This window comes from Photinus pyralis, unplaced genomic scaffold (assembly GCF_008802855.1).
Source record: "Photinus pyralis isolate 1611_PpyrPB1 unplaced genomic scaffold, Ppyr1.3 Ppyr1.4_LG7, whole genome shotgun sequence".
NCBI classification, from domain to species: Eukaryota; Metazoa; Arthropoda; class Insecta; order Coleoptera; family Lampyridae; genus Photinus; species Photinus pyralis.
The window spans coordinates 15,122,533-15,150,118 of record NW_022170738.1 but is presented as its reverse complement, the minus strand read 5'-3'; the positions used below and the strand labels follow the sequence as shown (position 1 = coordinate 15,150,118).

The following is a 27,586-nucleotide window of genomic DNA, read 5'->3' as shown; positions in this document are numbered from 1 at the left end:
CATAAACTTAATTTGCAACTCTGCTCTGCACTTTGCAATTTGCACTTTTCAGATAATATTTGGGTCCATAAAGACTATTTTGACACGTGATAAATGACACTCAAAATATGTAAAGTAGAGATGAATAACAACTACTGACTAAAATATTTTATGAAACAGATAATAATTTTTGCACTTCAAAATTATTCAAATGAAAAGTGACAAGAGAAGAGTTGAAAAGTTACTTTATGAAACAGGCCCCTGGTCGATTTTCGCCTTTACTTCTAACTTATCTACTGAAGCTGGAAAAATTTCGATCGAAAGTTTACAAGTTCACTCCAAAGCTTATAACCTGAAATTTTAAAATTTTTATAAGATCAAGTTTTGTGGCAAAATTCCGGGGGCTAAAATTTAGAGTTTTACCAGATTAAAAAAGATTAAATGAGTCCCTAACTTCTACATTTTCAGTGATGTATAGGGAAGGGAGGGGGGGGGGGCTACAGGTGCTACGGTATTTGAGCACTTAAGAATACCTCAAGCTTAATAATTCAACATTTTTACATTTGACAAAAAACGCATTGTGGATGATTTTATTTCACCAAAGCACTAAATATTTTACTCAAAAAGATCTTCAGCCAAAACGGAACGATTTTTGACCCCCTCTGCCCTCACTATTTTAAACAGATGTCCATTGGGTTTAACCGAAATTTTAGAAAGGTACCCTCTATCAGAGGAGGGGGTGAGTTTTTTGTTTTTTAAGTCGTTAGAATAGGGATAGAACAGAAGTTGACGGGGAATTTTATGCTCTACAAGAAAATAACCTTATGTCTTTTGCTAAATAGCGCAAAATGCTAAAAAAATGCATTTTTAACAGTTTCTATCACTCCCTCGCCTTTCTAAAAGTTTGTTTGAGACGTAGTTTCGTCATATTCAGAATAACCTGTGCAGATTAAATTAAAGTCAAGTCTTGTGAGAAGTTAATATAGTCTGTCAGTTAACAAAAGAGAAAAAGTTCGCCAATTTGAAAAAACAATTTGTAGTGCATAACGAGACCTGGTTAAAAAGTTCCCTTGTTTAATAAAAGCCATAAGTGTTACTCGTTTTGAAGAGTCGTCGCTTTGAAAAGTATCGATAACTTAAAAGTATTATGCGGGTTACTCTGTAATTGGGCGAAAGCCTGTTGAGGGCCCAGAACACGAGAGGGACAATCAAGAAATAAATAAATAGATCACCTGCGTGTGAAGTGAATGTAATGGACTTGTGCCTCTCTTTATTTCAGGTTTTTCTTGGGCATTTATTGCGGTTGAGTTCTCTTGTCATATTCAGACAATTAATTGTGTGTATTTGAATACGATATATTTACATATTCTGATACAGACTCATGTTTTTCTTTTATTTGTGCCCAAAATTAGTGATGCCGCCGAGACGAGACTCAGTCTCGTCTCGTCTCGTCTCGTCTCGAATTTTCGAGACGAGACCGAGGTTCAGTCTCGTCTCGTCTCGTCTCGACGAGACGAGACTAAGCATGAGTCTCGTCAGACTCTCGTTTGGTCTCGAATTTGTTTGTATTTATTTGTACTGTTTTAGCGGAATAGTCTAAATCGAGAACAAAAAAAGATAAACTTTTGCGAATCGATTTCTACGAGTTCAAGGATCACTGCGGATTAGAAGTCGTGTTTCCGATTACGAGCTGTCAAAAAATTCCCTGAAAATCGTATGCGATTCTTCGTACATATCTTGTTTAATTGTGCCCACGGACACGGAGGCCATCTTGAGGCCTCCAGTTGTTGTGTTATGAGTATAGCAATTCACAAAAAAACAGTTCAATTAATCCGCTTCTGCCGCTATTTCCGGCTGGACAAAACTCGGTAGAAAAGAATTATTCCTTAAAACCCATCGCCCTCAACCTACGGTTATCAATTTCAGGTGGTTTGGTTTTTGGTTTAATTTGCGGAAAAAAATTCACCGGAAGTGCCTATTTTTAATAACATTCCGGCCAGAAAAAGGCTGGCAGAAAACTCATTTTGTGTTATTCAAGTTGCAAGGAATCCAGTAACAAAGATTTCATCTTGTTAGCTTATCACTACTGGTTCCATGCGTCCGGCTCTCGTACCTACTATATTACTCCTATTATTTACTTGTCATGCCTTCGTAGTTCGTGGTCTTTTATATGCTATATGCTCATTGCTCTACCTACATACACTATATTTGGATAGTGTCTCGAGACCAGGCGAGACCAAACGAGACTAGACGAGACGAGACGAGACGAGACGAGACGAGACGAGACGAGACGAGACTGAACCAGGACGAGACGAGACTCAGACTTGGTCTCGTCTCGAGGTAACGAGACGAGACGAGACTTTCGAAAGTCTCGTCTCGTCTCGTCTCGCGGCAACAGTACCCAAAATGTATTAGATAAAATTTGTGCAATTGGTTTCTTTGGAATTTACCCACGGAAGTTGGTTGAGGGGACTTGAGTCTACTAAATTATTAATTTCAAGTCATTTGGATTTTGTTTTGTAGCAAATGGCGGAGATATACTTACGAGGAGAGATCGTAAAACCAATGTGACATATATTTTTGACCCTTAGTTAACTTTTAAAAAATGTTTGTTTCTGTCGCCTCTATATCACCCAATTTGATTTAGATACTTATATATAGTGATACACTACAAGTACAATAAAATAATTACTCATATTCCACTTTTTAGCGCATTTCCACAAAAATAAAAAAAAATGCGCTATTGTGGCCACTTTGTCCGTCCGTCCGTCTGTCCGCTACTTTTGCGACGCTACTAGTTCTTTATCTTAAGAGCTGACTCACATTGTAGCTTATACAATTGTTTGTTCGCATTTCACTTTTGCAAAAATTTTAATGCAAATGTCACCAGCAAATGTACGTTTTTCTGCCGTAGAACGCAAATTTTCGCAACAAATCAAATGTATATTATACATTTGCATGGACGCAGTCGAAAAAACTCTGCCGCCTTGAAATTGTAAAATTGATGGGTTTTAGGATTTAATATATAGTTCATTCCCGTATAAAGGCTTGGGGAAAAAAGGTAACATTTTAGAAAAAAAAGCATTAATCTTTAAGCATCAAGAAGGCAGATGATAAAGCTCTATTTTGAACCGTCAATCGCTATAGGTCATGAATTTAACTTAGATAAGGGTTTTAATTTCCTATGTTTGTTTACGATTTTTCAATAGAACTACTCACCTAAAAGTTTAATATTTTATCAGTGTTTGACCAGACCATTCTTGTTTACTTCGTATTGTAGAAAGTTGTGCAATGTGCTGAACTGTAGAAAAAAAGTTAATTGAATTGAAAAGTTATACGAGTTCCGAACCATTGTAAACGTTGCAAAATGATTTATCATTTATATGCGCTTTAATAAGGAAACCTGCGTTTAACAGCAACGAAAACTGAAGGAATTTTAGATAATTTACTTTGTCCTCTGCAGAATTGCAGCCCTTTGTTGCTCTCAGCTCTGCCATGTGAAGTTTGACTAGAAAAAAGAAACGCTTTGTAACTTCTTTTCGAGTTTGGTAAAGTTAATTGAAATCAATAGTCTGTAAAAAGTTGTTTTTCACGTTTCCGTAATTTGAATAAGACGAAGAATGTACCTGAACTGAATTATGTTTCATTATTTCCAAGGTATTTTGTAAGTAATGAGTGACAAACGAACCAATTTTGCCGAGTCAAACGCATCAAAATGGTCGATTTTTCATCTGCAATATAGACATGTTGGATCGTTTTGGACCATAATCATATCTTTCTTAGACTTGGTGCGGCAGACTAAACTAACATTTTTGACACGCTTTTATCAAACATAACTTTGCAAATTTTTCCCTTAGAAATCCTTTTACTGAAATATTTCATTTTACCGCAGAACTGTTGTGAATTTTTGCTTACTTCATTAGTACATGCGGCGTTTGCCACATTTATAAAGCACCTGACATTTTAATAGCATTTTGCTTTGCAGAACTTTAGTACTTGAATATGAGGTTTACTTGTTCGAGACGCATCAAGTTTTTCTTACAGAAAAGTAATAAAATTTTGTATACAAGTTCTCAAGTCCAAGAACTTTACTTTTAAAAGTTCAGTTTGAAGTAATGTTTCCGGCATCTCCTGGTAACTAGTGCCAAAAAGCGTAGAATTAATATAATCGATTCCTCCTTCTTTGGTTTGTGAGTTACGCATAATAGAAACTGTGCAGATGCGTTTTTTTTGCTAAACACGTCACCCTCATTCAGTTTGGATCGACCTTCTTCATCATTTCCTTCAAGGGAAAATATTCCCGAAACAAACAAGCTGATTTACTTAGATGAGTATTCGTCCACGCTAGCTTTTCGACCTCTACGAAATTGGGGGTGTGAAAAATCTGTTCGTCGGTCAGACAAAATCGCCATAAATCTGTACATCTCATTGATACCCTCGCATATTTACCTGGTTTACGATTACTACCTAGAAAACAGAAACGTAGATATGTAATAAAGTGCGTAAGATGCAGTAGGTATCTCGGCATCCTTTTAAAGAGGAAGGGAGAGGAACCGCTTCTGGTCTATTGATATTGAAAAAGGACGGTAGCGTCCATGCGGGGGAGACGAAACACCTCGGCGCAAGACGGTCTCCCCGGTCAATACTCCACTGACTGTAGTTTGTGGACTATCTCGGTCTCTGTATCTGTATTTCTTCGCGTGTGTACTCATCACACATGTGCTTCATAAGGGAAGTACACCCTCTATAAAATGCGCTAAATAAATCAAATTTTTAAATAAATATTATTAGACATTTCTCATTAATATTTTATTGAAATGTGAACCGTTCAGTGATTATTAGTGAAATGGGCATTACTAATTGAGGGCATCGAAATGAAGAAATTCGGCGTTTTTGCATGGATATTTTTGGTCGCCCTTACAGGTGAGAAAGTCTCTAGGCTAAAAACTCTATTTTTTGTCAAACTTTTGTAAAAGTTGAGCTTAATTACCTCTACTAATCTCGACACTCAACATTTTTGATAAAACCAAGTGTTGGTGTTTTAATAATGTCGAGAATTTGTATATTTTACCAGTCCCCTTTTAATGTATAAAAACAAAAGGTATACAGAAGCCACCATTCACGTATTTTCTGTAAACCGGAAAGCAAGTTAATGAATTGCCTTACATTTCAATTATGTTATTTCAGCGAAATTGTTGTGCTCCGCTTACATAACTTGCAAACACATGTTTCTTTGCATTCCAGAGCAAGTGTTTGATCAATTTTTGCAACATAAATCGATTTTATCCGTTAAGGGGTGGTTGAGATGCGAACGTGAATTGTATGAAAGCAATCTGGCGACAGATACGAGATATAGGGGCTATTTTTTGCCCATATGTTCGATAAAGACGTTGCAGAGTTCGGGATTTGTTCAGGAGGGATGTTCATAAAGCAACAGAGAACTGTTTGAATTATGAAGTAACGATTAATTTTCGGTTGTAATTCCGGCAAGTGTTTCTCTTTGCGGAGACGCCTAAGTCTAATGACCTAACGTCTCTTTTTCAAGAGCCGACGCTAGGTTTTCCGGCGCCTGGCGTAAACTCTGCCAAGCAGGGAAATTTGGAACGATACATGTTCTCCAATTTTTCTGGCTTCTATAGCATTTAGCGGACCGAAATTTGAAATTCAATGAAGATGGGGTTATCGGCCATGCCAACTCCTCAATTTTATCTTACTGCATTATGGCCGATATTATTAATGCGCACACTGGGGATTTTGATATCTTAATCGATGCATATGATTATTGCTTTGGTGCATAAACTTTTTGCGCAAGTTTACTGAACGTAATAGAGGCAAGCAAACGTTGCGAGATAAATTAATCATCCTTGATTTAGCTCCGCAATCATACTAGGAATAAATTACGGCGAACAACTTACATTCACTAAATTGTGTTTCAGGACAAAATTGTTAATTGTTCTAAATTTAAATATCTCCAATCCAATGCTGCAGAAACGAAAAATAAAACAGAAATTAAATGAACAAAATTAATTTTAAATATAATTTGTGCAAATTTACACGAGCATTACAAACAAATCTGTAAACTTCCTAGAATGAATATGTCCCCATTTTCTGGATTCTTGGGTATTTACTAGCAGAACTCTAGTTTTATTCGATTTTTCCATAAATGTGTGGTGGAAATATTCGAGAAGTGGAAGGGAACAACGCATGGAATGAGGTCGAATAGTAAGAGAATCAACCAATAAAGTACAATGAGACTTTATTAAGTGAATTTTTGAAATAGTTCAACTTGGAGTGATTAACAAAGACGAAAACGTGAATAACTCCCTTTAATTTTGAATTAAATATACGAGCGAGCCGGATTTAGAGAACGATGTAGATTTGAATAGACCTACAAGTTCTTGTAGCTCTCGCTGAGAATATAGGCTTGTTAGCCGGATGAATGATGATATATATGTACGCAACATAAAATTAACACTTCTGGGGAATACAGAAATAGGTTAAACTTTAATTATTACACATTCCATTAAGAGCTGAAATATTCTTAACAGCTTCTCTGATTCAAATACTAGCCGTTATTCATTATTGTGTTTTCCTCTCGGTTTTCCCTCTTGTCGTTCTTCCTCAAAAATGCTCTTGTGAAGTTGGCCGCTAAAAATATAAGCAGCTTGAACATGAACATTGTAATGAACGAATGTACCTGGTAGCCTAGGGGTAATTTTACAGTGGCCAATTGCTGTCACTGGAGATTCTGATAGCTTTTTTGTATGTTATGCATAAGAGAACTGCACTAGGTACCAATTCTAATAGGAATACAGTAGGAGTTTCCCTATAGCAGTGAGATGGAAAGTTCGGTTCTTTGGAGTAGATACCAGAGATGTTACTTCCATTGTTTTAGTTCCATCCGTGTAGATGAATATGTCTGATTGGGATGCCACTTCCGCACCAAAAAAGATGTGAAAGTTTTTCCCTAATATGAATTGAGGGATGAGTAAATGTGATCGCCCTTCTAGGATAGACTCGAGGGTAGGCAATCTCTTAATCGCCTCGCCCAGAACTCGAAAGTGTCCCACCTCAAATTCTGGAAGCAGACTCAGAAGGATCTCCATGATGGGTGTGGGGGTTGTTCTCATCGCTGCCGGGCAAGGCACGCTAGTTTTTGCAAATGATGAAGAAGTGCTAAGGTTATGGAGAGTCTGCTTGTACGCCGCCAGACAATTGCTCCATAACAGAAGTAGGTCAGGAGGTCCGGTATTATGCCGTCAATTCCTGGTTATTTATATGCTGAAAACGTTTTCGCCGCCCAGGTACCACATCCACTATCTGACTCACAACCGCCCAGTCATTTTTCGTGGGAGTGAAGAGGGTTGCCTCTGGCTAGGTAGGGTATGGCGCTGTGTTGGCTCCGGGAAAGTATGACAGCGCCTCTCAATACCTTGGCTGTCTCTGAAAGGTTGTCCGTGTAGGAACCATCCTCTCGTCTGAGGCTAGCTGGGGTATAATATGAACTGTTTGTTAGAATTTCATTCAGTCGGGATGCAGAGGAGGTGGATTCTATAGAACTTCAAAAACTCTTCCATGCCTCTGTCTGGCGCTTCCTAATCTCCTTCTTGTATAGCCTTAGGTTTGCCTTATATATAGACTTCCCAGTCAGCTGTAGCTTGTTCTTCCTGCTTTTCGAGCACCCTGCACCACCATGGATGGTTATGGGTTGTCCAGTCCCCAGCGGGAATGGCTCGTTAAATGATTCCACAATGGAGTTGGAGAGAAGTTTTTCTCCAAGGAGATGTTTGTAAAAGGGAATATTCGTTACCTTGGGATTGCAGTAACCCTTGAGATGCTGTTTTTGAAAGTAAAACGTGCATAGCTTTTACATACGACAACCAATTGGTCTCAGATTTTGCATACACCTGCCTTTAATGGTGCTAAGTTAAACTTTAATTCAATGTACCCGAACTTGCTTCCATTTCACCCTTGCTGTTTTGGGAAATTCCGATCAGGACCAACTTCACGAGGGAATTAAAAAGATTTCAAAAAAATCCCTAAACTATTATTTGTGTACCTTCTTTACCATTAGTGTACCTACCTCAATCTACCACAAGTCCGATGTTTTGTCAGAGAATTTGTTAATTTCACAAAAATTTTAGATGAACTTATGCAAACATGAGGGCGAACTCGCCAAAAACTTGAGAGGACCAATAAATTTTTAGGGAAACTTGGGAGAAATTGTAAATCAACTTGAAGGGAACTGTAGAAGAACCTGAAGTGAACTTGAAAGGAACTTCATGGAGCTTTATGAGCAGCATGAAAAAAGTAGATGGGGAAAATGCAAAGGAGTAGTACCTAAACGTGTAAGTAACGTCAAAGGAACGTGAAAACATTTTTTGAGAACTTCAAGGAAGCTTACCCGGATCTTCACGGGAATTTCAACAGAACCTTAACTTAAGATGAACTTTGGAGCAACTTAAACTAAATGTGAAGGGAAAATCGAGAATAAACTGAAGGGAAATTTGAACCCAAAAATAGCTTTGTTTGTCTTTCGAAAGCGCCACTCTACATTTTACTATATCCTTTATGATAAAAGAATACGATGATGTACCTAGCCACTTTCTCAGCGTAGATCTGTAATCACTAAAAATATGACAATAGTCGCAATGAATCCTAAGGGACCTTTGCTACTACGAGTAAGTGAGTTATTTCTAACATAAAATGCAGCTGCTGTTCCCGAGCTAGAATGTTATAATTGCTTTGCAGTTTTTGGTGGTGGTGATATTTTATTCAAAATTGGTCTTATGGATGATAAATCCGAGTTGGTCCCTCGTGCGAGTGCGTCGGCTTTGCGTAAGTCATCCCAAAAATTCTTCCGTAATTTTTTCGCCATAATCACCACTTGTAGAAGATCCTCATATTTTCATTCCGATTTTGTTTTGGATAATCTCATTCCTATTTTGTTTCGGATTTCATAAAAATTTCTGTTTCAGAACGGCACTTCCAAGTGGTAACGCGAAAAAATACGAGACTAGATCTGGATAAATAACGAAGCCAAACTTCATCTTTGAAAATTTGCATAAAAATTCATCGAAAGACTTGGCCGAAGAGCGAAAAAACTGTTTAAAAGTCCTCTATCCTAAGATTTCATGAAGTTTGCCTTACACATGCTCCGCTACCGTTAAAGAGACCCGGAGACGGGCGCGTGCATTCTTTAGGAGAGTCTCACAAGGTGGTTTTTAAAAAAAAAGTTGCAAAAAACTTTAATTAGCTTGTAAGTTTTTGGATATATTCCTAATTCCAACACTGGTTTTGTGTTTTTATCAACAATTTCGGTTGCGATTCCATTAGTTGCAAAAAACTGTGCTTCAAAATTCCATCTAATACGTTGATAAAAAATATTTCTCTCTCTTTACTCGCGGGGGAGTGTTTTGACTAGTTTGAGCCTATTTGTATGTAGCTGCTTGAACATGAGGAATATCCTCGAAACATATCACAAATACTCGACGTAATACTTTATTGTAATTCAATTAAGCATTTACGTGAGGAATTTGTGGTTTTGCTGGTCATTGGACTTTACTGAATACTCCCTTAGCGAAAATGAGTTGCCGTATGTGCTTATGCTACCTCCCCTGCCATACACCTGGCCAACCACAATAGGTATTTGACATAATTTGTGTCCACACCCTAGTAAATAGCATTTGCTCGTTCACATGCATATTTTTGCATATTTATTGTTAAACCGACTTGAAATACGTAAACCTATTCATGAATGGTTATTGCTAGTTTCATACTGTTTTTTTTTCGACGGCCTTTCTAGGGTTCTGAATGTTTAAGACAGAGTGAACCTATATATCTGCACAATTGGAATTCTACATATTTATTTACTTACCCCCGATATCGTTGCTAAAGTAAGTATATTTCGCAACGCTTGGAGTAGTTTTATAAAATGTCGTGACATATGACACGAAATAAAATGTGTTATTACGACAATAAAGAGACTTAGCGACTCGTGAAAATTATTCTATTCTCCCCTTCACTGCTCATGAATTACCATGTCGACCTAGTCTCGTGCGAGAAGTACCCACTCTTTAGCGCAATATACCCATATTTAACGTCCATGGAATGGCAAGTGTGCTAATAAGGGCCGACAACAACATTCAACTGAATTTGATTACTGGATGCCAACTAAAACCTTTCAAACTTTTCTTGGTTAAGGAAATCGAAGAATAGTTCCCGTAAAATCAACAACGACAAAGAAACAGAATTTAATGGTCGGTAGTTGTCCATCGGAAATTCCTTAGTGAATATCCGCAAAAACGGCCTTTTAATTCCTTATACTTCCTATTTGTCTGGAGACTCTACTCCCGCACTCAGAGAGCTTTTATTCCCGAGCAATCGATTATACATTAGGGTTGCATTCTATTTTAGGGAGGAAATAATACGGGAAATTTTATGATGGAAAACTTTTTTAATTTTGTTGTTTACTAGCTTGATCGAATGTATAGGTAATATTGTACCAAAATTTTTACATGTATGGCGGAATAATGAAATAAATGTAAATAACTGCACAGGAAATATTAAATCGATGGAAATGGGGATGAAGGATTGCAGCGGAGAGTTTTAATTAATAACGCTCGCGGGAATTCTCTTTGTTAGCACGCGTAAACAAAATAATTAATTTTTTATGGTCTTATCCCGAATTGATCCCGAAAAGAAAACCAATGGTGTGTATGATTTTTTTCGGGGTAAAATAATATTGCGAACTAATAAATCCCTTTGCGTTTCGGACCAGTTTCGTAATTGCTTTGCTTAATTTTATTCCACAGTCTCTGATCGTTCATTTTATTGTTATGGAATAGTAAAAAAGGGGTAAATGTACCCTTATTGATACGTTGCGTTTACTTTTCAAAATGGGGCATTGCCTCGAACAGCAGGAAGAAAGTTACTGAATGAGTCCTACAACTGTCAACTAAAATGACGAGTCGAACCCATAAATTTCCCTTCATTATAAGAAAATACCTGCAAGGAAACGTACATAATTAATCCTAATTATGGCCGTACAAAATCAACGTGTAGGTATAAATCAATATTGATAACATAATTGTTTTTGAATGCAAATAGCAGTTCAGAATTTCTTGTATTTATGGCAGTCGTGCTCAACGATTACACTGCAGACGTTTGTTAAGTCCTGAAGTATGAGCAAACAATTACCAATAGATTGAATACTAAGCAGGTTTCCTCATCGTCTTTAACCATTATTTGTACACAATCTCAATACGCTTGAAAACGTTCAACAGTTAGTCTTTAATATTTATAAAACGCGGTTTATTTATTCTCTTTTATTTTCTCATATATCAAGCTTGTACCTACTCGGCCATTAGCATTGATTATTTAATCCCGCACAAGCAATCACTTGGCACACCAGCAAATATTTATGTTTTTGCCACTATATTCCAAATCAACAAGTTGCGTCGTATTTTTCGTTCAGCTTCAATGGAGAAGACCACTTCAGGAAAAAAAACCGCCTAGAAATACGCAACTAATGGGGAGATGGGCGCCGCACAATAGTGAAAGTAGATTAATGATCGAGCACGAAACGATCTTCTGACCTCCAAATATTAATCCTGGATTGTACGAGAGATAAAACTCATTTCCTTTCTTTAAGGTAGATAATCATGTGACCACACACATTGTTTCGTTCAATCAGAAATTGTATAACAAGGCGACTATCATTTTTGGGTATTGTGAATGGGAGGATAGAGGATCTTCCTCATTTGTAAAGTTTATGTATGTTCATTCTGATTTATTGTCGTTTCTTCTATCAATGGATGGGCCGAGAGATATACTTATGAAAGGTGCGAATGGTGTATGTTGTGCACCAGTAAGACTAGGAATTCATAGATTATATCTATAAGTCTTTTGTAGGAAGAAGAAATATGACGATTGTGGGTAATTTTATTATTAAATTTGTAATATCACACTATTATTTTAATAGAATAGCAAGTTTAATGGTGGGTTTATTCATTAGGAAAAATAGCCATTAGAAACAAAAGTTTATTGTACATCGCCAGCTAATGAATGCATCCATTTGTTTCTATTGGCTATTTCTTAATGATTTAACGATAGTGAACTAATGATAATGATTGGTCTAAACCCACCATAAAATCACATTGAACAACATTTACCAGAAATGGCGAGTTATGTTGATTTTGATGAAGATTTTTTATTCAATTGTAAATTTCAATATTATAATTTATATTCTAACGTTGAAGTAAAATTTTTGCACAACTGTCACAAAATAACATTTTGCTAGAAACTCTCTCTGGTAGTAACTGACATCGTTTTCAACGATTCGTAAGATTCCCTCGGAGTTTTGAATTTGACATATTTCTTTATTTTCGTCTATTCTGTATTGTTTAGCTAGTTATTCGTGCCTTCTACAAATGGTAACTAATATGCAAACCAAGTAATACATCACATATTCTATGCGGTCAAATGACATTAAAGATGTAATTAAAGGACAAGAGGTAATAGGAGTAATATTAATGAAATTACAGGAAAACTATGGAAACCATTCCTATATAATTAGTAGAATTAAAAATGGAATTAAGAGTGGAATTAGTGGATTACCTATGTTGTTTGAATATATTCTCTATACGCGATTTTAGGAAGATTGTTTTCCTGTCATAATCGTCATTTGGGCGAAAAACATCGATAATAATTACCCAGTCTTCCCCATACCCTATATATTGAATGAAGTTACATTTACTAAAGTGTTGCAGGTGGTGCGTGCAAAATGTGTGTACTGACGTTATAAGTCAGGTACTGTATGTATAACACAATTAAGGGCTGAAGCCATACAGATCCACAACTAAGTGTCCCGACAAGTACCAATTTTGAAAATTAATTAATTTGTGTTGTAGACTTGGTTTAAGAAATAGAAATTGGGTTGCAGGTTGCTGATGCTGGTAGTCATTTATCTATTTATTATTGTACAGGCGAAAAAGATTAGATTAGAACGGTATTTTATTTCTTACTGCTGACAGGCCCCTTTATTGCTTTTGCTTTAATTAGTCAACGAAAACTTTGAATAATAGGTATATTTATGGGCAAAAAAACCAATTTCGACAAAAAATTCAAAGGGCTGTAACTTTTGATCTAGTAGTCCGATCTTGGAACTGTTTGGAATTATGGATTCTACAGGCCACATTCAATAAGAAAATATTTTTTTCCGGTCGATCTGAGACATTTGTTTTTCTGGACAAAAAAAGGCAGTTATTACCTTCCTTTTTTACCAAAAAACGACTGCACCAAAATTTCTCGGGAAAAAACTTTTTCTTATTAATTTGGGTGGGTAGAATCCAAAACGATTCGTACTTTTTCGATTAGACGTCTCAATCAAAAGTTATGGGCAAAAAAATTCCTGTTTTTAAAATTTAAAATTCTTATTTTCGTCATTTCGTGAAAGGCAGGACGCAGGTACCTCACCTCAGTACTCAGTAGCAGTACTAAGTACCTGATACCTATTTGTTATTTTGGGCATCAATGTAGCGAATGGGGGTTTACAGTATAGTTGAATTCCGCAGTTCTAATTTAATAAGCGTGTACCTGAAACCATAAAACATTTTTTTGGACAGTAAAAGTTTATTTAAAAATAGAGGCTGATTAGCAAAAAAATAATGAACATGTGCGGTTTTAAAGGTTTATTCAAAACGATATGATTGTGGCGGGCTCTGTGACGTAATAAGCCCGACCAATCAGCTCCTAGAACCATTCAGATGACATAACGACTTGGCAATATTGCAGGAGAATGGCATTTATAACTTGCGTCATCTGTCACAGGCACTTGTCACTTTCGTGCTAGATGCAGTTAAACATCCCTCTCAAACCGTCAAATGTGACAAACGTCAGACCCTCGCGTAAGGTTGCCAGCTCACTTCTACGTGATTGGTTGTAGGTTTGTGACGTATTTAGTCTGAAGCGTTTCAAATTCGGACTAAAAACACAGCTTTTCAATAATTTATTTTGGGTTTATTTTACTCGCAAATAAAAATTGAGGACACACGGGTCTTTTTATTTTTAATGTACTTTGTGGATCAGAAATAAAAAATGAAGGCGGGATGACCCCATTGCCGATCGATGCCGAATAGCCAAATCGTTGACTGCCAACACTGATCACTCACTGAATAGTGAATACTGAATACTACAGAATATTTAGATTTTAGTGACTTTAGACTTTAACCAAAACCAAAATTGCTCTCTATATATACCTATATATTATTGTCTTTATTTTAAAGTGGGCGGAGCGGATAGCGGAGTATTGCCTAAATACCTAATAGCTATGATGATAACTCAATTCTTCTGGGGGGGGGGGGATACCCCCTTCACCCCCCCCCCGTAAATACGCCAGTGATCAAGGTTTTTCTTGGTTGAGGTGGCAGAACTATAAGCTACCGAATGCAAAAAGAACGAACTAAATATATTGCAAACTGGAGCCTCGGACGGGCGGACGGAAAAAGTGGTCAGCATGAGTTGGAAAATGCGCTAAAAAAAGTTCGATACCGTTACGGTGTTGCATTTTTGTTTTCAAAAATCCAGCCCGTTATTTTTCGTTTCCGTATGCCTTATTTACATATCCAAAATTTGATGAAAATCCGCCGAGTCGTTACGTCGGAAAATTCCACACGTACGTAAATTATGAGCTACAAACTGTCCACAAATTGATAGACGATTGGGCTCCTAATCAGCTTAGATTGAAAACCTCATGCCCATTAAACGTGTAAAACACATCAATTTCAGGCCAAGTTCAGCTCCCGAAAGGAGGCTTGCTAAGGTCACAATGGTCAAAGATCAATTTTTTCCCGTTTCGTAAAAGAATTTGATTTTTAAATTAGAGCAGTTTAAATATGAGCGATTTATTTGAATGATTTCAATCACATGTTGCCAATTATTAATACCGATAAAGGTGAGTAATCGCTGTCGGCCGACGAATGTATTGAATAGAAGAAACACGTTTCAGGTGATAACGCGTGATTTTGAGTTACAATTTGTCACTAGTTGATCGTGACCGCGTTTCGGGATGGGCTGTGTTAAAATCATACGGTTTCGCCTGACTAATTATCTGTAGCGAATTAAACTATTTAATTATCCTGCTTGGCGAGTGTGTACTGGACTTGATATGGGACTCCTATCCAACCAAAGGGAAAGGTAACGGATACATTTTTGGACATTTTTGCGCAAACATTCGATATTGGTTAGCAACCATTTTGTTTCATATCTAAACCTGAACTTTTCTCGAAACCAAAAACAAATTTAAAATTTGCAGCAGGTACGTCCCGCTTCGATATCCCTTAATTTCGGGAAACAAAGGGAGAAATACGGAAAATTGTATTCTAAAGTTACAACGTAATTTGTTCATGATAGGTACATCCACACTTCCGGAAATACCGAAAGTAGTTAGTAACTTCGTTATTTTAAATGGCAATCCCTATTTTTTATCTCATTTTTGGATTCTACGTGAAATTTCAGTTATTTTGAGACCCAGATAAGTACAATTTATGCTTTTTTAGTTCTTTTGACTTAAAGGAAAAGGTGGATACAGACTGTACCTCGGACTGTACCTTGAAAATTGATTACTTGAAAACGGTTGTAGTTATGGCAACCCATTTTTACCAGTGCATAGAGAAAGAATATGGCTTTTTTGGTGTAGATACTTAAAAAAAGTTAAGTTGCTTCCGAGATCCAAATTTAAGAAATTTCAAACACTAAAAACTTGGTTTTTCAAATGAAATAAAATGAATATTATCTTCCTATTGCATTCCATACTCGTAGAAAGTCAAAATTGGCATATTGTGATATTACATGTTTCTTCACAGCTCATCTAGGTGCGTCGTTTCTATTGTATTAGTTAAATTCGTTTTTTTTTGTTTTGTGGTGCAAAGTTCAGAGCCCCAGTTGGACCTTTACTTTTAGGGGAAAGACGATATGTTGTTAAAAATGCATTATAAATTTTAGAAAAAAGAAAAAGCAAAGCGTTCAAGCAATAAAACAAAATAAAAGGTTCTATAATCACATATAACATTCTCCCAAGTTATTTATAGAAATCCTTATTTTTACACAATATTCACACTCGAAAGGAATGCACAGATAATAATCACTGCAATCAAAAGAAAGTATTTCTTTACAACTTCAATTAGGCAAGTGATTTCCAGACGCAAATAAGGTGACGTTATCTGGAGTTGTTCTTATCCTGGGTAAAGTCAAATGGGTTCTTATCCCAGCTTCGTGTGGTTTGTGTCTCGGGTAAAGTAAAATAGGTGCTTATCTTGGCTAATGTCTCTTGTAGTTTGTATTTAGGGTAACGTGCCCGACCGTTATATGTCATTCCGGAAGGTTTAAAAAATTGTTTTGGAAAAAATGACGTGTTAATGTTATCCCAAAAAAATTGACCATGGATGCTTTACATTTCCCTGGGGATTGCAAGAAATCAATTCGAATATATTCATATAAATGTTGTATATACCTATTTAGGAGTTATTTAATGAATATGTAATATAATATAATATAATATGTAATGTACTATGCCAATTTATTTGAGTCACTCCTCATAACATGTTATCAATGGATGCACCAAACATTTGCACCATTTTTAATTAAACACTTCAAGCAGAAGCAATTCCTTATTTAATAAAAAATTACAAAAACAGTGTAATCGAAAATTACATTAGAACTCACCATTCAAGTAAATGCAGGGCACCGTGAAATTTTCTTGAATAATTCATTCTTTTTAAATAATGGGTACTACCACGGAGTTTGATGGGATAACATTGATACCAATGGAAAACTAACGTAATTTTTGCCGAAACTAACGGATTGGCGTAATTGGTGCTTTCCCTCTATTGTACCTAAGCTTCTCGGACCTGGTGACAACAAATTTCATTCTCGCCGAGGCAGAGAATGTTACAAATGGATACGACAATTCAGTGGCGAAATGAAGGCACTCGATAATTCAAGTTTGTTTTTCACTGGAAAACTTTAGAGCAATAGGTATTTACGTTCTTTATAGAAACCCATTCGCTTCCTGTATAAGGAACACACTTAACCAACCGCATGGCGTGAAAATTCAGTTTAGAGGCGCCGTTTAATTACCGTTGTTACCACGAGTAGCTGTTGAGTAGATTAAATTTTAGCGGAGCTGTTATTTCCTCAAAATAATGTCCTTGTTTTTTTTTGTAGCAAGTGTTGCAATTAACGTAATTGGATTAGGCGACCGAAAGGGTTGGTGGAATAATGATAGTAAGTCCCTCGACAAACCCGACACTGTTTTGTTGCACCACGTCTCTGTACTTTGCGTTTTAAATCCATACTTCCTCTAGTCTCTTGAGATTCCCACCCCTATAATAATAGAAGCCATACTAGTCTACTTATGTATACATTTCCAGCGAATTTGTAAATAATTAACATGATTTTCTTTTGGTTACAGGTGAGCTGATTTCTGTTCGTTAAGCCGAACACATCACATCGTCCAGGTACTGTCTGCAAGTTTTGTATTTAGTTCATGTCCATCTATACTTTGAAAATCGTAAAGTCCCCCTTTTATAGTTATTGGTGGGATATTTACATTTTTTCCTATTTGAAAAATGATCCACTTTACTACCGAAGTTTATGAGTTGTCTTCTGGGAAAAAAATATTTAAAAACCACAAGCGTCGTAAAATTTCATTCGTAAAACTTTCCCTTTATTTCGCGAATCTAACTTTTCACGTCCTATGAAAATTTGGAAGTAATTTGCATCACAAGTTAAGAATCGGAAAGTATTCACGTTGTCGCAAGCATTCAAAATGTAAATTTTTCTGCAAGTAAACCAGAAATCCGGACATAATCAGTTCAAAACTCTATTACAAGTACGCAAGGTAGCGAACTTTTAGTCCATTGCGGTGTAAAAAGGTTTCCATTTCAGTTTAGTACGTTAAAACACGGAGATCAAAGATCAAGAAATTATTTTTAATTAGTAGATATACAGTGCGTTCGAGATAAGGGGGTTTTTAATGTGTCATTACTATTTATCCTATGTTTTTTAAGATATTTGAAAAGAGCAATCATGTGCTGTATGCTGTATGCTGTATGATAAGGATAACATAAAATAGTTTGGCAATCTACGCGGCAATCTACTACCAATAGCATTGAATTAAATTCAATGCCAAATATATAGTTCGATTGAAAACACTTTTAGGGAACTGTTTTTCTTGCCCCGGTTAAACTTATTTGACAGATAACTTCCTATGCAAATAAATCTGCGTACATGGAAATTAAATTTACGACGGAAGTAACAAAAACCGCCCTTAAATGTCTACTACAAATACCCAAGAACTACAAAAGAATGGTACCTAAGTTCTTTGTAGAGTGTAAGTATGGGTACGTATTGTGCCAAAATTAACCGCTCACAAAACACCTTAAACCTAGCCAGCTTTCTTATTAAATCCCTCCTAGGAAACTCTGCCCAATAAATTTCAAACAAATCAAACATCAAATTCCAAATTCTAAGGCAAGTAACGACCGAGATCAAATTCCTTAAATTCCAAAAGGATTACCTAGATAAATTTTGAAGACATCTGAAATGAATTTTGGGTACGGAGCAACAAAAATAATCATAATAAAGCATGAGACATTTATCTGGACCGTTAAAGGGTTCTGATAAACACACGATTTACATGAATTCACGCAAACAAAATTTAATTCAAACACGACGCAAATCAAATGAATCGTAAACGGCGGAACCGTGGTCTTGATGGTGTCATCAGGATTTTCGGGTACCATTTTGCTCTTTTGGCCACCAATCCTGTCTACATAGTCTTATTGAGCACAACGTACTATCTTGGCCCAACTTTAAATATAAAATTTTTACCTAAGCGGAAAACGTCGATTTTAACGTCAACATTTTTTGATTGGTACCCCTTTCAAGTACGGGTTAGATAAATTCGCGTAAAAAATGCTCCAAATCATCCAAAAGAGAATCTCATTGAATGTTGCTGTTTCATAAATAAATCCCCATCTTACAATATTCGCTCTGTGAATATTAGCCTTCGAAAACGTCCCCGTAGACATTCCCCCTTTCCTCCTATATCCAGGTGTCAAACACTCAAAATTTCTCAGGGCACAACTGGATCCTGGTACAATTAAAAACTTCGATGATGATTCATCGAATTGAAAGAATCGGTGGCTCAATTATTTTCCAAAAATTCCAAAGAATCAATGACATTAATTTGGTTTATCACCTAACACACCCTCCACTAAATCATCATAATCCTCTCTCTGTCAAATTAAATGTAACGCCAATTAGGGGCACCTCTCCTTCAAATTAAATGTAACGCGAATTAGGAGCAATTGAAGGCTCCCTCGAAGGCTCCCCTCATCCATAACATAATTCCGCGCATAGGAAATTCCACACCGGTAGCCTTTGCTATCAGCGCTAAACACACGTGCGTCTCGAAAATCAAATAATTTTCGCGATAACAACGCCCTTATCGCGACCGAGCAGATAACACTTAAATGCATTCGACCAAATGTTCTTTAATTTTAAAAAACGCAATCTTAACATAGGTACATTTTGGTTTTTAGAAATGTGGACGTGGAACACGACCTGCAGGTTTCTGCTTCAAAAATAACGATAATAAACGATAACTATACGATTGCATTTTCGAATTCTCTTTATGTTTATTTTTCTTAACGGCGTTTGGTTGATATTTTCGAAGTGTGCTGGTCAAATTGCGCATGGTGTTGAAATGCACAGCGGAAAAGTGGATGACGTATATCCACAGGTGGAGCGACAACTTCAAATGCAAATATCTCGTGAAACCACTGTAAATGAGTACTTATAAATGGAAAGTATAAGGTAAGGACGAGATGAGTCCGACGTTTGCATAGGTCAACATTTCGACTTGGGTGAATTGAGTTAGCCACACCCACACTTGGGTTAAGGGTTGCCATTGCCATTAATTGTTAATTGTAGTGTGTTTCACATTACACCTGGGTCACATCTTACATTTATAAACCACCTACACGTAGAACTCGAGATCGAAATGCATGCACTCATTTCCCAATATTTATTGGTAGGTAGGTGTCATTCTTGTTACACTTCTTTCGATAATTAATCTCAACTCATCACCAACAAGTTGCCGTATAATTCGCTTCCTGCGTAATTGACAGGTTGATTAAAATGTAGCCATATAAGGTCGCCTAAACAAAAAGAAATTTCTATTCTGAAAAGGTACCGCGCCTCCGGTTAAAATTAAATTAGGCGTTCCTTTAATGAGGATTAAGATCACGCCAACGAGCTTGTAGCCGAATGCATATTTTATAGATTTTCTTTTATAGGGACTTGAAAATGGATGGAAATCAGAAAATAATCTTGATTAAAATCCGTAGACGCTAAACACGAACTTTCCTGACCTAACTGGTGCGAGGTAAAAAGTAATAGATACAATGTTTTCGAGATTTTCCAGTTTTTAAACACTTCGTGTATAAAGGAATATGAAATTACCTGCCGTATTGCTTTGTTCTCTTCTGTGGAAATTTTACCCGACCATGTACCTATTATTTATAAGTAAATATGAGCACGCGGCATGCAAGGCTCCCCCTTTTCTGTTCTATTATCAAAAGAAAGTTCTATGTAGAATGTAGGTATTTTCTGCTTGAGTTTCAATAATCAGATTCATTTTATTAATGCAAGTTGTCACGATAAGTCCGTCCGTCTCGTCCATGTTTCCGATTAAAGCGAAGGGATTTAAGTAAACGACGTCAGACCACTTAAAGATGCAGAAGCACTTTCCAGAAAGTTATATTCTAAATAAATAATGCAATAAAATTGCGCTGAGATTAAGAGCTTAAAAGTCTTCAGGGTTTTAAAAGTATTCAAATAAGTGAAGTTTGCGAATGGTCTATCTTACGTTTAATTATTAACACGGTCCTAACAATTTTGCTGTATCGTTCTCTCGTGGTCAAACATTTGGAAAGAGGGAGTAACGATTGGTTTAAAGTTTGCTGAACATTTAGGATCAGCTTAACTATATACATAACCTGCCACAATTTAGTTAAAACACTCAACTCCAACGATATTTTATACGTAGTTGATTTTTTTTGTGTTTGTTTTGTGTTTGTGTTTAGTCCTTCCCAAAGTGAGTACTTTGGAGTCAATGGTAGTTTATAATTCAGCTACGCCAATTTATGGTTTGGACTTCAACATTAGTAAAAGATATTATCAATTTGTTCACTGCCGGAAAATTATTTAATATAAATCACATTTTTGATTTCGATCCAAACTATTAATCAAATTCAAATATTAAATTGTTATGTATATGGCTCTATTCCAACTCATTTAAAAATGATAAAAATGAAGGAATCACAAATCAATGAGTGTCTGTGTAGTTATCACATCATTATCAAAAATTGAGACATTTCTTAATAGTTATACAGGGCGATCATTATGTATTCCCTTGAAGGATTTTACAAAATACTATTCTGGATTCTCTGCTGAATATTTCAAAGCAAATCAAATTGGTGGATGCTTACGCCACATTCCTATTGGACAGCAAAATTACGGCAAGTTGACCGCAAATTGCATAGTTGTTCACAGTCCACTTCCATTGGAAACTGGATACTTCAAATGCACACCTGACCTGCTTAACTTGATTTTAGTTGAATGTATCTCGAAACTTCTCAAGTAGATTGCAAATAGCAGGTTGGGAAAGCTAGCAACGTAATGACGTGCAACATTTTTAATCCATCCACTCGATAAATTCAAACAGGCAACACTGATAAGACTTTTACAAGCATAAAGCAAACAGTTTTCAACAATCCCTATTAGTGGTCCATTAAGTTTCTCGCCATAGCAATCCAATTTGCGACTGTCAATATTTATGTTTTTGATGGATGTTTGCAAACGTATTACCGCGGAAAGTTTCCTGCCTTACATGAACCCCTGCAAATTTCGGGGACAATTTAGTTTTAAGCCTCACGACTTTAGTAAACTCCTAAAAGCGTCGACGATCGATCGATATAAAAAGCCGATGGTTTATAGGTGAATTTATGTTTTGTAATAAAGATTATAGTTGAGGGATTATCGAACATTTAAAAGCATTTTTATTACTTTCGGAAATACTGTACTAATTAGATTAGGCCATCTTTAATAAGATATGCCGAGGAATCTCTTCTGCTTTTCTATGCTAAACTAATTCGACAAGGGCAATTCAATTTACAGTCTTACCAAAATAGATTCTGTAATAATCTGGTTACCGCCACCTTAAGAGGTGGGCGAAGAATGTAATTACAAAGCTCAGTTCCACTTGGAAGATTACGGAATAACAACAAAAAAATGCCCCAACTGCTACAATTAAATTTAACAACTCAAATTTTAATCTAATATCCATTAATCTACAGAAGACTACAGAAGTTAACGAATTGAATCGAAGTTTAAGAATGTCTATCAAATAATTAAGCAGATGGCATCCCACTTATGTTTATTAAACCACCTTCAGCCATTTGAGCAGTTGCTATCGTGGGTTGTGCGAACCTCGTTTTGATTCAATTAGGCACAAATTAATGTAGGTAGGCAAATTCGTACAATTACTAAACTATTTCGCTAAATTCTGTTTCATCTTATTTTATCCAAAGCAATTTTGCAAATCGGTAGTAGGTACTCTCAGCATACGACATTCCCTGTCTTTGTTGTTGATAATCCCTAATGCAGGGACGCTAATTGAAAAAAGTTAACTATTAAAAAACTCTCAGACACATCAGTTTTTGGTTCCACGGAGACTAATCTCTCATCTCTTACTTAATTACACCGATTATTAAAGAACAAATGGGAACGATAATGCAAATACGCACCGCTAAAATTCAACAATATCCTCGATGTGTTTTCGGAAAGCCAATAACTAAGCCGATAGACCCCAAAAGAGAATCTTGAAATCGTTATACTTCAGTAACTTACAAAACTATGAATCGCCTTTCCGAGAGAGCAGCGTTGATACTGTGGAGAACCTTTAGTATAATACACCTTTTTCGATGGCCAAGTTGGGTGAATCTCTAGGTGTGTAGATTCAAAGGCGCCAGGGACTGACACCATATTCCTAAAACATCTTCCATCAAGTGCCAGACCTGCCGGTATTCGAGCCCACGCCTGTATTAGTTGTTCGACAAGGCCAAGTTCTACCTTGGATGATTCAGAAATCCCATTAACAATTTATCTAAGCAACTTTCATGCCTTTCGGAAGGAGCGTCTCTAAATGCTTTCTGGAAAACACTTTCTGTCAGACTTTTCTAGAATTCATAGATATTTATCATTTTTACTAGTGGATAACAAAATCAACTAAATTTTATGTCAACTCTTAATTATAGAGATATTTTTTTGAAATTTTTACCACAGATGCTTCTAGGAAAGACAAGCATATCGTATATTATATGGTAAAAATTAATTTATTTATTTTTGGCTTTATGCTTTATGCTTTATTTAATCAGATGTGCGCATGCGCAAACTGCTCAAAGTCATCTTTCTAATTCATGGAGATATTTTTTTGAAATTTTTAACTACAGGTGTTTCTAGTAAAGGCAAGCATATCGCATATTGTAAAACCAGTTCATTTTTTGTAAACCAGGGGTATGCCTTTTAGGTTGAAATAACAATACAATAAGGGTATGCGTTTTTTTGCGAAAATCAATTAACGAATGACGATAAGAGGACTTTATCAAAGTGAAACTAAATTTAAATGAGATAAATAAGGCGCAGGTTTGAGATAAGGAGACGCATGTAGTTTTCCGTTTGATGTACAGCCAGTGAACAAGCGTGCTATTTTACAAGTCATAGAAGAAAACTTTGAGCTAATGTAAAAGTTTTGCCCCCGAGCTGCCATTATCTATCGCGTTGGAATTAGTACGGGAAAAGTAAGACAAGAAAGGAGACAGATTTGTGTACACTGTTGTCGCTTTACGTTAAAATTGTTGGAAGGTGTGTTGTTCTTAGTCGCATCTGTACAGGCGCTAACAGATCAAAACTTGCATTATTACAAGTAGTGAATACCCCTAAGGTTTATTTTTCTCTGCATTCGTCCATTTGCACCAAAAAAAATGTTTTACTAAGACGCTCTTGGCCTTCAGGATATTTATTTGTTTTGTAGAAATATTTATTTTATTTTTTTGTAGGTGTTTATGTTCTTATAATGCGTGTAGAATAATTAAAATTTGCGTTCTAAGCAATCTCTGAAAATGATGTGTCAATTCTAATTCCAGAAAGTAAAGAAGAACGAATTAATTGTTCACTGTAAATTTTTCGTGTGTGAGGTTAATCGTTGGACATTTCTATTTCAAGTCAAAATTTGGATTGGCGACAAGTCAAAGAAGTTTGTCGCAAAGTGTTACAAATGTGGCGAGTTAGGCTATTATAAGCCGAAATGTAAGCATTCCAATCCAAGTCTGAGAAGAGTCTGTAAGGCTCTGCGTTTGTTGGCCAATCGGATATCGTCAAATCTGTGGATTCCTCCAATGTTTGGATTGCAGATTCTGATGCAACGCAGCACATGACTATGCACCATAATTGGTTTTCTACTTTTGAGGTGTTTTTCCCAGAAAAGTCGGAAATAGCCAATCAACGAAGGCGCTTGGTAAGGACATTCAAATGATTGTCAATGGTAAGGCTAAAAAGCGTAATTTTGAGGCTGTGTGGTTTTGATCCGGAAGCGGGTAAACATTTGTTCTCGATGACTTCTACTCAGGATATACGGTACTATTCGGCTCTGAATAGTGAAAATTGCTATATTTACAAGGACAAGGTTTTATTTGCTCGATCCAAACGATCAAATGGGCTGTTCATGATGAACATGAGAGTGATTACACCGACGTCGCCTGAAAGTAACGTTGTTGCTGAATGACTTACAAGTTTACATGACGGATTAGCTCATCAGAACAAACGTCATGTACTGACCTTCCTGAAGAAAAACCGGATCGTCGTCAATGGCAACTTGAGATCAGACCTGTGTCAAGCATGCAGTAATGGAAAAATGCTCCGTTTGAGCTTCGGAAAACGGAAGACGTTCATAACTTGCCCGGGTGACAGGATCAACGCTGATGCGTGTGGCCCTCTGGCACAAAAACCCCAAAAGTGTAGTCGCTTCTTTGTCGTTTTCAAGGACGAGTGAATTATCGATCAGTTTTCATACTAAAAGAAAAGTCAGAAGTCAAGGGCAAGTTAAAACAGTTTCTTGCGGTACTGAAGACTGTTGGACACGTTGTGAAAAAACGCAAGGACCTTGAAAAGATCACAGAAGAGTATGGTTTCCGCCACCGAACTTCTATGCTATATACGCCACAACAAAATGGCGATGCTGAGCGAGAGAATAGGAAGGAGGAAGCTTAGAAAGAAAGCTCATCGAGGTTATCTGGATTTTCTGTTGAGTGTGTGTAAACGGAAAGGACTCAAAATGATTCAATTTGACGTCAGAAGTGATTTCCTTTATGAAGAGTTGAATGTTGAACTCTTCATGAATCAACCAGAAGGTTCCGATCATGGAACTGACACGGTGGGTCAATTCAGCAAAAAGCTCCTAGATGCTGGAATAAGACGTTCACCAAATTTTTGAGTAAATGTGACCTTACTCAAATTGCAAATGATCCCTGTGTTTTTGTGAACTTCAGGACAATGCTGTTGATGGTGACACTTCAGGTGGAGGTTGGCCTGGTACTTCGCAGGGATGTGTTCTTATAATTTGAAGCATGAAACGAGTGGTAAATAAACGAATCGTAATCATTGTCAACGTTTGGGAATATGGAACTCGTTTTTAAGTTCTAGGCTGCCACGCCCATAATATTGATTTAAATATCCCCTAAGTTACTTTTATTGTTGTTTTTAAAAAGTTTCCAACTTTGAGACAAGTCTAACTTAAGGTAGCTAAGGAAAAACATGTTCGTATACTATTTTCAGAACCGTATAGGGGTTGGGTGACGAAATTGGAGGGACCAACACATAAAAAGCGCAAAAACTGTGCAAAGATGAGATCTATTCGCCGAATACACTAGCATCAATGTTTTTCCAAAATTCCCATCTATTAGCTTTAGCAATAAAGCGAAAAATAGTCACCGATTTTAATTCGTTCAGGAACAAATCGTCAGAGCACTGGGTAAATATGTAATTTCGTTAGAACCAAAATTTACTACACTAAAGGGATAAAAATTCTTGCTTAATGAGAATGTGTCTATTTAAATACGGCACCGTTGCGTACCGAAAGATCCACCCTAAAACTCGTAAATTACGTATACGCTCCTTCACTAATCTCGTGATAAATATTCTTCGAAAATTCAACTGAAAATAGAACAAAATAAGTACCTAAAAGCGCCCACAAATTTGGGTCACACAAACTTTCAAACTTTAGAAACGTAAACAACCTGAAGCAGATTTAGGGTTATTATACTATTCTTTCTAAATTTATCTCTTATAAAGTCGCATTGTTACGTAATGCTAATGCAAGTTATGGAGGAAAGACGGTCTTAGGAATTCGGGATGAATAAGGTAAACATGCGAGATGGCTTCTCTTGCCTTCTCCATAAATCTGTTTTTTTTTCTTAGTCTACTCTGTGCTTAATTGAAATGTAAGCTAAGTATTTTCGTGTAGGTGCACGGATCCTCTTAAACAATGTTGTCTTGTAGGTTGTGTGTCAGTGTCGATAACACTAATTCATAGGTGTGTGACACGCGGAATTCTTTTATCATTATCAAACTTCTTTACGTACATGAGTATTAGGGGAGAATTCCGAGGAAATGTTACTGTATTTAGCAATTATTTCATTTCCCGCGGCGTTCCTCTGTTGTACAAACACTTGGAATTGGAATACAATAAACCTACAAATACAATGTACTGGATTCGTTCATTGACATGGGTTCGACTGAAATCTACTGCGAATATGTTTCTCGGGGTGGTTTTCATCAATCTCTGCTTGAAAGCGTAGTTTTATGAGTCTACAAAACCTTTCGTCGAAAGTCAGAATTTTGGAATTCCCAGTACAATGCAAGTGGTTACTGCAATATTCGATGCTTTATGCTCTTTCTGTTTGCAATTAAAAGGTTTGGCCCCTTACCCCCTAGGAAATCGCATTCAACCTAACGCTTCTCTTAAGAGGTCAGTCTGCTTAAACGATGGCATCCATTAAAATTCAAAGTACTGTAAATTGTGTAGGTATCGCATATAAATTAGAATTAAGAGGCCTTCAAATAAAAAGCTCATAAATTCACCCAGAAATATTCATCCAGAAAGATTGGAATGGAATATTTACACAATAAAATAATTAAAAGTAGTTCAGAGATGGGAAAGTACAACACTCCCCAACTCGCTCTCCAATTACGTTCAGCAGTATAAAACATGCGTAATTTAAATGTGAACTTTGATCGCGATTTGTACAGAACGATCCATTTAAACTTGACTTGTGTAACGGTAGCTCTAAATTTGGATATATTTATTCCAAGTTTATAGAAATAGGTAAAGTTAAAATTTTTTCGGTATTCAAGGGTCAGCGCATTATATTAGGTGGAGCTGTCCTAAGACAGGTTAGCAGCTGCTTCTCCACTTTTCTCTGCCCCG

The 27,586-nt window shown here is 36.5% G+C and overlaps 1 protein-coding gene across 2 annotated transcripts in view; it reads left to right on the top strand.

Moving 5' to 3' along the window:
• Positions 1-4,639: 4,639 nt before the first annotated feature.
• The window catches only part of LOC116175789 (transmembrane protein 132E), a 168,758-nt gene continuing 145,811 nt past the window's right edge, over positions 4,640-27,586 (top strand). For both annotated transcript variants that reach the window (XM_031494088.1, XM_031494089.1), the window contains exon 1: positions 4,640-4,902. In XM_031494088.1, the coding sequence (XP_031349948.1) occupies positions 4,854-4,902 (49 nt within the window). In that variant the 5' untranslated portion in view covers positions 4,640-4,853. The remainder of the gene's footprint in view (positions 4,903-27,586) is intronic.